Source organism: Alligator sinensis, unplaced genomic scaffold, assembly GCF_000455745.1.
Source record: "Alligator sinensis unplaced genomic scaffold, ASM45574v1 scaffold1146_1, whole genome shotgun sequence".
Classification (NCBI taxonomy): Eukaryota; Metazoa; Chordata; order Crocodylia; family Alligatoridae; genus Alligator; species Alligator sinensis.
Window position 1 is genome coordinate 776,311 of NW_005842696.1, and position 10,440 is coordinate 786,750.

At 42.6% G+C, this 10,440-nt stretch overlaps 1 protein-coding gene across 1 annotated transcript in view; it reads left to right on the forward strand.

Moving 5' to 3' along the window:
* The first annotated feature begins 3,289 nt into the window (after positions 1-3,289).
* Positions 3,290-10,440, forward strand: part of PLRG1 (pleiotropic regulator 1) — a 24,615-nt gene continuing 17,464 nt past the window's right edge. The window contains exons 1-5 of the mRNA XM_006034058.3: positions 3,290-3,391; positions 5,629-5,735; positions 5,965-6,107; positions 7,226-7,279; positions 8,668-8,761. Of these exons, the coding sequence (XP_006034120.1) occupies positions 3,383-3,391; positions 5,629-5,735; positions 5,965-6,107; positions 7,226-7,279; positions 8,668-8,761 (407 nt within the window). The 5' untranslated portion in view covers positions 3,290-3,382. The remainder of the gene's footprint in view (positions 3,392-5,628; positions 5,736-5,964; positions 6,108-7,225; positions 7,280-8,667; positions 8,762-10,440) is intronic.

Sequence of the window (10,440 nt, forward strand, 5' to 3'; positions counted from 1 at the left end):
CCGCCTCGCCCGGCTGTAATGGTGGCCGCGTCTGCTGCTGCGGTCCTAGCTCCGACGCCGCCGTCCCTCCCAGGGGTGAGTAGCCCGGCCCGTGGCTTTCTTGAGGGGGTGTTGTTGCCCCCCTGTCCTGCCTGTCCTCCGCCTGTACCCGTGACGGCGGCCCGTCGCCGTCACACTGGGCCAGATGAACAGGAAGTCTGGCCAGCTGACCAAAGGGGCAGAGATGACTAGGATATAAACTCCCACCCAGAGCGGAAGGTTGGGGGGAGGGAGGGGAGGACCGACCTAGTCCAGTCCAGTCCAGTCCAGTCCAGTCCAGTCCCATCCCTGTGGCTGAGAAGGATGGAGTGTTCCAGAGAGCCAGGAACGAATGCCAGCCTGGCAAGAGCACCTGATGCCTGAAAGGAGGAGCCCCTATCAGGGAAGAAAGACTGAATGAATGAGTGCATGCAAAGCCCTGGGGGACTCTTGGTGTTAACTCAGGAAGGATCCTGGGGAAGTGGGCACCCAGAAGACTGAGAGCTGTTTATGTTAACCCAGGAGGAGCCCTGGGGAGTGAGCAAACCTAGGGGACTGGTGACCATTTACATTGGCCAGGAGAGGCCTGGGAGAGAGGGTACAGCCCAAAGACCTTTTATGTTAACTTGATTGGGGTCTACTTTTCATTTTGTTATTTCTGCTCATACTGCTAATACCACCCAGTATTAGCCATGGAGGGGGTTGAGGACTAGTGGACCAGAGACCTGGGTGGGGTTGAGGCCCAGACAGGCCAGAGGCAGTGACTAAAGACAGGTAGGCTGGAGCCCAACAGGGCCGGGTCCCAGCCAATGATAGAGGCAGACAATGAGAGTGAGGGAGAGAGGGGTAGACCTCTGTGCTGCCTGGTCAGACCTGTAGTTGCGAAGGAGGAGGGGGAAGTAAGGTACCCATGATTAGACTTTGGTTACCCAAAGGCAGTCTCCTAAATAACATATCAATTTATAGCATCAAGGCATGGCAGGAGGGAGAGAGGAGCCAGATTAGGATGCCAGGGTAGGCAGATAGGTGCCAGAGGGCCACCAGGGAGCCATGACCACCCCTGAGGGGTACACCCCATTACAGTGGTCAAAAAGAAGATTCAAATTCTGTGGCCTAGAAGGGGGAAGCACCCCCTCTATGCTTCCTCGGGAAATGTCCTAACCACTTAGTTACAGTTACCACCTAACCACTTCCTAGAAACCTATACTTCTTATACCTATGCATTGGCCAATGGGTATGTGCAACAGTTACATATCCACCACACAATATCGGTAACAGAATTGTAAAGTGTATAAGTGACAAAAAGGCTATTTATTTAACGGAAAACTGCCATGTAGACACACAAAGGATAACAATTCCCTCTCTCTGCCTTTATTAAAGACCAAATGCAAGCAATGTGGATGTATATGTATAAATAATGCTGATACATAAAGAGATGCTTGTAACTACAAATATATTATCTTGGTAACTGTATGTTAAAAGGTAAGTGAAAATGTGCTCTTTGAAAAATAGGCCCTTGCTTCTTTAGGCATTTACTCTTTGTTAGTTGATGTAGTTATCCTAATTTGACATAACAGTACAGTTTTCCTTTTAAAGTTACATTTTACAGTTTTAGAATTATTTCTTTTTTTACACTTCACTTAGGCTAATTTCACACTTAAATCTTAATACAGCAGAGCTCCAATTAAAAATTTAGACTCTTCTAAAATACTCCTCCATTACACAGCACAAAGAAGAAGTTGGATTAAATCACAAGACATCAAGTCCAAACTCACAGAGCAATCCTATAAAGACATTTGCTCACTTTGGCAGTACAGACACACTTGTCAGCAGGCTCTAACCAGTGTTATAAAGGCTGAGTTAAATACTGGGCATCTTTTTGAAAGCTAACTACTGCACTCATCTGTTCAAGATGTGTCATTGTAATTAGTATATATACTTACATTCACCAGCTCTATACAGCTGTTATATAGTTAAATATAGTCACCATCAAGAAATCGGCAACATTGGATGGTAGAAATAAGGCATTTTTGTTTGGCTAAAACAAAAATATAGAAGTCAGCAGCTGTAGATGAAGTTGCCAAAATATACAAATTCTAAACCAGTAAGTGTCAACCTTTTTTGGCAGGCATATCACAAATTAGACCCACATCCATTCCTAGTTCCCCCTTCAGTTGTTCCTCTGCCTGATTTGCTGCTCTGCTTTCTGCTCTATCTGCAGCTCCCTGCCGCCTCCCTGAATTGCTGTCTGCCACAGACAGAGGCTGCCTATGCCACTTAGGGCACATGTGCCGCTGGCTGTCCCCCCCCAACAGTCTTTTTTTCAGTTGATTTCAACTTTATTCAAGATTTCTCTTTTGGGTGAAATTTTCAGAATTTAATTTCAAAGTGTATGTGGGTGTGGGGGTGTGTGTGTGGGGGGAGAGATTAAAGTTTTAGCAAATTTGAGTAAGTTATTTTGGAGTAAAAGAAAGTGGGGGAAAATCCAGAGATATTCTGCCTATTACACTGAAAAATGAGAGGTGGGTCAGCTCTGATCTCATATATAATTAAAGCAGCCTCTCAACCTATCTTGAAACCTATCAAATGTCGTAAATGTGATTTCAGATTTTCTTTCAATTTAAGATGGCCTGCCACTTATGATTTGGATTCAGATTACATATGCCTGTAACTTTGTTAGAACAAAGCTAATTCATACACATTTGCAACATCTAGTATGGATAGAATAGATAATTTAATGACAAAAAGAGACATTTAAAAATGTTATGAGAAGTGAGTTTTAATGGAAGCTATATTTAAACTTTATAAGATTGATTACCAGGCTATTGTTACAATACAATAATACCCCGCTACCAAGTTGCAACTTTATCTATACTGTTCACTATGAAGCTGATGTTTTAATATAGTAATGCGTCGCTGCCAAAATTGTATACGCTACAGATTCGTACCCCACCCCTGCCACAGGAGACATTAGTTCAGTTTCAAGAAGTTTGAAGGTAATCTATGAAACTCCTCTATATAGATCTCAAGCCTCATACTTCTCACAAAATTGGCTATAGGGCTGCAGGGCCCCGGGGTGGCCCTGGGGCAGCCGGGGCTCGAACCCGCGGTTCACTGGGCCGCCCATAGTCAAGGCCAGCAGTCAGCCAGGGCGCGACCCACCCCCTCCCCTCACGCCCCGCCCCTTCTTCCCCCTATTGGGCGATGTTGCGCTCCGCCTCTCCCCCCCCAACTCTCCTCCTCCCTCCCTTTCCAGCGCGGCCTAATGTCGCCGGCTCTCGCGAGCGGGTCGTGGTATCGTCACTTCCGACAGGGGCCGGAAGTGCTTTAATAGCGGTTCGGCGGCTGCTGTCGAGGAGGCGCCATGGTGGAGGTGAGCGCCCGGTCCCGCGCGCATTTCCCCGCCAGTCTTCGGGGCGGGGTGGGGCTCGGGCCGGTGTCCCGGCGTGGGGGAGGGGCCTGAGGGGCCGTGCACAGTGCTGGAGCTCGAGCCTGAGCCCCGGCCTCCTGCAGCCTCTGCCCGGCCACGGGCCTGAGGGGCGGGGAGGATGCATTGACTCTGAAGAGTTCGGACGCTTATGTCCGCACCATAAATGTATTGTAAATGCCTACCTTCCCGGCCAGTAAAGCACAAGGAAGATAGGTTGCAAGGTCACCGCACCCAGGTGGCCTTGTTGCACGTCATGTTGGCATTGCACCTGTCACCAAGACAAGGGACTGACCTGCGGTCGTTTACAACCACCAGCACTTCCCATATGGTGTGGTTGGCAAATGCGCTAGCATAGGAATTGAGTTTTTGGTTGCAACTGTGTTGCTTTGAGGACACAGGCAGGCCAGGCTTTTTGAATGCATGTGATATCTCTTATTATATTATATATACTTTTATTGTATATATTTATCTCAGTTGGTCCAATAAAAGATGTCACATCTACTCAAAGAACTTTGCTGAGCAGAGGAGGACCCCTAAAATGGTGCTGGGCAAGGGGTGTTTCCCTCCCTGGTGGGAGGTGAACTCAACATCTGGTCAGTGTCCTAGGCTACTAGAGGGATCTTGGGGGAGAAACGTAATTTTGGGTATCAGATGTGGTCTTCAGCTGTGGCAAGGGAAGATATTAAGAAGCTTAGATATTTGGAAAAACTTTCTCACTAGGAGGGTAGTAAAGCACTGCGACAGGTTATCCAGAGAGCTGGTGGAAGCTCCATCCTTTGGGGTTTTAAAAGATCTGGCTAGACAAAGCCTTGAGTGGGATGATCTCATTGGGAATGGTCCTGCTTTGAGCAGGGGGTTAGATGTAGAGTTGTACTGATATATTGATCACATATCAGATCAGCACTAATACAAGGAGAATTAACATTATCAGCAATTGGCCTTTTTTGGGCCAGTGTAGCTGATAATGTTACCAATAAATGCCATATGCATGCACACAGACAGCATGCACGTGGCCAGGAGTGCAGCCCGGCAGCTTGGAGAGCAGCATCCGACTAGTAAGTCTTTGGGGAAGAAGGCATGGGAGGAAGGGTAAAGGGATGTAGTGTGGGGGGGGAGGGGGCAGATTGAGGTCCCCACAGTGAGGGAATGAATGGGGCAAGGGCTGGGGACACTGCCTAGCCAGGGCGGTAAATGTGGGCAGCTCTTTCAGGGGCTACTACACACACCTTCGGATTTGTGCGTGGGGCTAGGGCAGGCTGCCTGCTGCGGGGTCATGGGCTGTCCTCTTCCTGGTAGGGGGCCTGGGCTGCACTCAGGATGGGAGGGGGTGAGACGGACAGCAGTCCTGGGAGGGGTGGGCTACAGCCACCCAAAAAATTCCCTGTAGTCGCTCCTCTCAGTGTTGCTGCAGCCCGCCCTGCCCAGCTGCATTCCTTTAAATTGGCTACTGAATTGGTATTGGCTGATATGTCTGGTTAATAATCGGCCATTGGTATTGGCCAAGAAAATCTTTATCAGTGCACTCCTAGTTGGACTGGATGACCTACTGAGGTCCTTTCCAACCCTAATTTTCCCTGATTCTGTGACTTTGGTATTCTTAATTTTGTTAGTTCTTGAATGGTGCTTTTGTACTTCAAGAAAAAGCAAAGCAATTACATTGATAAACCAAGGCCTGCAGGTTTTGGAATCCACAAGAACATGCTGTTTCCTGCTAAGAGGCATGCACACAGGTGCCATCATCTGTGTGGTAGTTCTTAAATGATCTTTCTTTGCCATTTGTTTGCTCTGTGGTTGCAATCAAATGAGTAGGCCTACACCACTGATGCGCCTGAACCATTTGTTTTATTGTCTATGTATAAACATAGAACCAGTAAGTGTGAAGGACAAGCTTTTATCTTCAGTTTGTATTTGCCTCAGTGATTGGAATTGGAAACACAGTTGGTCAGTTTTGGCCTGCTCTTCTTTATCATGAGACTATCTCAAGGAAGGAGCGTTATTTTAAGTGAGGGGGCAAATCTGTAGCTCCCAGCTCCTAAGGATGGCAGTGTACTCTTCTACAAATTCAGTAGTGTCTGTTATGTTTTGTTTTTTTTAATTACTAAGGAGAAAAATTACTACCTTATTTAATTTATATTGCTGTTTTTGATTCTTCTTTAAATTTTTGTTATGGCTTCTTGTAGGATGTACAGAAACATTCTGTGCACACTCTTGTGTTCAGATCCTTGAAGAGGACCCATGATATGTTTGTGGCTGATAATGCAAAACCTGTATCGTTGGATGAAGAAAGGCAAGTATAGCTGTCACTAGCCTGTTGCTGCGTCTTAAAATGTTAGTGTATACAAGTAATTGCTTTGTTTTATCCAAGTCAGATTGTGTATGTTCAAGCAGAACTACTATCTAGTGGTGGTGAAAGGAAAGCAGTAGAACTGACATGATTCGAAATGATTTCCAAAGCATTTTAAAATTTGCAGTTGTTCAGAAGATCAAGTATTAATAAATTTTGTTCTCTCAACTAGTCACAAGGTAAAGATGTCAGTTAAGCTTCACACAGAGTATGGTTCTGTGTTGCACATGCCTACACTGAAGGAAAATTTGAGAGAGAAGGGTTCCCAGGGTGTGGTGGATCCTTATGGACATAAACAGTATTCTGCAAATCAAGGTTAGTTTGCCTTTGCGTGTATATTTTGAATATTGTCTTATGATATGAAATTTAATCTTAGAATTGCTATGATAATTTTACAAGATAATTCTAGGATCATTCTAATTTAGAGAGAGATTTAGAAGGAAAACTATCTATTTTTATTGTCCTGTGTGTAACAAGCTTGTCTTTTTAGAATGCAAGTGATTCAGAACAAGGGAAGTCTTTGTCAATATTAGACTGTAAGTTTTGGTACTGCATAAAGAAGGAAGTGCCATAACATGTTTTTCACAATGGTAGCAAAGAGAGTAAACAGCCTACTTTGGTGTAGTACAAATGTTATTGATAGTTTAACATGCAGAGTGTTTGCTAAAAGTGTAGTGGAACAATTTCAAACTCCCTTTAAGTGTGTAAGTAAAAATAGAGTAATGGTTGGATAACTTTGTGTTATGATGTCTTTTACCTTTCAAGTAAGGCCCCTTTAGGGCCACAACACAATTCTTGGGGTATTTAAATTTCCTATTGATACTGTCCAATATGTCTCAAGAATGCCTAATATTTTCATATTCTAGCTGAGATTTTCTTTTTAAAAGATGTTCCTTGAAAATCTTCTGGGAGTGAGGAGTGGTGAGAGACTGGTATCAATTTCTTGAGAAATGCAAAAGAGCTTGTGCTTCCTTTTTTAATTTGTACTGTCACATGCTAATCAAGTTGTTTGAATCAGATAATTAGTGTTTAATCTATAAAATACATGTATGTGTTGTATGTGGAAGGAGCATGAACTTGCTGAGTAATGAAATACTTTTCCTCCAGTCAACTTCTATAATAAATCCTTGGTTATATGAAAATTTACTCTTTAGTTACCTTGTGGTAGACTAGAGTATTCATAAAGGCAAGTCTTGGTAGTGAGCAGTGGCATCACTGGTTCATAGATGGAGTTTTTCTGATGAATTCTAGAAAACACCGAGAACAAATGAATAGGAACAGTACTCAAATACTGTAGTGCTAGTATAGTGTTACAACTTTGGCATGACTGCTCTTTCTTCCAATGCTGTCTTGCATTGATTTTTGTAATTTGTCACTTAATTATTGCTCTATATAAAATGTAAAATAATCAATAAACTTCTGTTACTTTCTAGGACAAGAAGTTGAATATATGATAACAGGGACACATCCATATCCACCTGGGCCTGGTAAGTAATTTTTTTTTATAAAAAGGAACACTCTTTAGATATAAATTAAAAACAAGAAAGCTGAAACCAATAAAAAGGGAAGAAGTCAGACTTAATGTCAGTAATACAGACAGCTTTCTTGGTAATTTTAGTTTAATCTGTGAATTGTTAATAAAGATGCTTTGTATGCTAATGAAGCATTTCTCAGGAGGATTTAAAGAAAAAAGGTTTTCAAAAGTGAATAGGCAGTCATTCTAACTTATAGTTACCCAAAGTAGAATAGAGAAGGCTTCACCTATCTTGACTTGAACAGGGGTTTTGATTGATTCAAAGCTGCGGGTTCTAAACCCTTTGTTTTTATTTTTCAAATCAAATATTTTAGAAAATAGGGACTTTCTAGTATTTCTAGTAGAAATTCAAGTGATTGATTTCATCATTAGACTATATAGTCTAAAGGTGGCTCTAGACATTATTTCAATTGTGGCAGAGCCTTCCTCATGTGATGAATATGTAAAAGGAATAACAACTTGCATTGCTGCTGCTGGCCAGTTCAGGGAACACTTGCTGTTCAACAGCATCACTGAAGATATTAAGGAGTCATCCCCCAGGATCCCAGGATGTCTAGGAAACTCAGGCTCTGCTACAGCCCAGCAAGATGCCCCTGCCCCTTGGGAGAAGTTTGGGTGGAGGGACTTCTGCTGCCCTGGAGTCTGGGCTGTGCTGTCCTGGGTTTGTGCGGGGAAGTGGGGGGTGATTTCCCCCACCCCTCCACCCTGTGCTTACTTCTGCTCAGGATACTGCAGCCTGGCAGGGCTGTCCTTGCTCATCTGGTCTGTGCTTGCCTAGGAGGTGCAGAGAGGGTGGTATTTCTCCTGGGTGCTGTTGGGTAAGGGGAATGAATCTAGTGCTCAGAATTGTTTTGGGCAGGGGTTTCCTCCTTGTTCTTTTTCAGAGAAGTTTACACTAGAGAGAGAGCAATGCATCCTGTGATGCCAAAGAACTGGCAGATTGCTATCACTCAATTTATTCCTTTCTACATTTGCAAATTGTAAAGATTGATAGCAACCAGCTATAAAGATAGTACACATTTTTGAGGTCTAACTTTATACCTGGTTGGAGCTTTTAATTGTATGATAGGTGCTTTGCACAGTATAGCTGGTCTAACGTAATTGCGCAATTAACCAGTTAGTTAAATGTGCAAATACTAACATGTAGAGGGGGCCTGAGACAAACAAGTTGTCAGTTTAGTATAGGAAAAAAAATTCATTTGAACATCTAGTTACAGAAACATGTCACAAAGAGGGATTTTGTAACCAAATTGTTCTGTTATATAAGTTTAGAAACAAAAACATTAGTAGCCTTTTTTAGTAGATTTATCTGGCCTTTTGATGTATGTTTTCTTGTTCAAGGTGTGGCTCTGACAGCAGACACTAAGGTCCAGAGGATGCCCAGTGAATCAGCTGCTCAGTCATTAGCTGTAGCACTTCCTCCTTCTCAATCGAGGTATTTCTAAATTACTTCCTTAAAACATTTTATAACTTATAGAAAGTCCATGGGGAAATAAGTAGGGCTGTGCACAGCTTCAGTAGCCGATTCGATTCGGAGGAGATTCAGCCTCATTCAGCTGCTCCTGCTTACACTGCCTGTCTGTATAGTCTATTGCTGAATATCTTCGGATTTGGCCGAATCGAATCGGGGCAGTGATTCAGATCACTGAATCAAATCGCTGTCCCTCCAAATGGCTGAATCCAAAGTGAATACTTTCCACTTCACACAGACCTAGAAATAAGTAACTTGCAGCTAGCGATAAAAATAATCTTAGGCCCCAAATGTCTCAATGTGTGCCTTTCCCAAAAAAATTAAAAGGTTAGCCTCTACATTTATTAGTATGCAGCTTTAACTGGTAAATAACTTTTCATAATAAAATCATATTTTAATTGATCTGTGAGCACTATTGAAAGTGAATCTTTATGACGGATGGATTATGTTGTAACACTCAGACTGACACACAGAAGAAGCACTAGGATCATCCACATATACATAACTGCAGATGCACATATAGAATCTTAAAAGAGAATGTTTTGGGTTTTTTTAAATCACATCTTGTAGGGACAGTACATAAAGGTATTTTGTTGGGGTTTTTTTTTATTAAAGATAGTACAATTTTCTTAAAGAATATAATTCTTTTAGTCTTAATTCTGAATTAATGAAATGTTCATGGAATACATAGAACAAATAGCTCATATGTAATCACTGTAAAAAATACTCCTTTTCTGCAATCTTTGGACTAATCACTGAGCTGTGTTGCAAGCACTATAGTTCCTATTCCTTTCATTCTTTGTCTTTGTTTCCAGTGTTTCTGATAGTTTAGGTCCCAGTTCCCTCAGATTCCCATACACTTAAATGTTGTTCTGTCTGGTTCATCTCTACTAAAATGCAAATATTCACAAATAGTAATCCTATTTCCAATGTTTATATATTATTGAACTCAAAATGGCTGGGATCAATAAAGGGTATCTTACCTATGATTTTTTTTAAATTTTATTTTTAAATACCTGATATCAGTTAACCAAGAATGGGGTACCCTCCACTTTGAAATCACAGTGCTCTGAAGTATTTTGCTAATTTCTTCATATCTGAGATTTGCTACAATTTAGAAAAATGTGTTTGTAAAAGCAGTTAAACAAAATTGGCAGGATAACTTGAAATGTACCAGATTCCTAGTGATTTATATCAGTTTAATTTCATTACTGACATACATTTTCTTATTCTATTTGGTGTTCAGTCTGTTCTGTGATATCTAGAGCTGAGGAAACTTGGCACACTCATTCTTAAAGATAGCAGTAAAAATCATAGAAGGTGGAGTTTGGCTTAATGCTAATTTACAGTGGTACAATTCATCTCTTGGTTTTAGAATTTTAGTTGAGTAGGACCGTGACGTTCTTCTCTAGAGTCTTTGCATGACTGCTCATCTTCCACTCTGTGAGATTGTTTGGAGGCATCTCATCCAGCCCATGGAGTTCCCCACAGGTCTGGAAATTTTGACAGCAGGGGAATGGTGGCCATTAATACAGTTACTGCTGCCAAATTCCTGAACCCCTAGCCCTGTGTGCACTCCCTTCCCCTGTGGGGTTGATTCAGGTCCCCGTGTTGCGCCCCCCCCCCCCCCCCTCCTCCTGCGG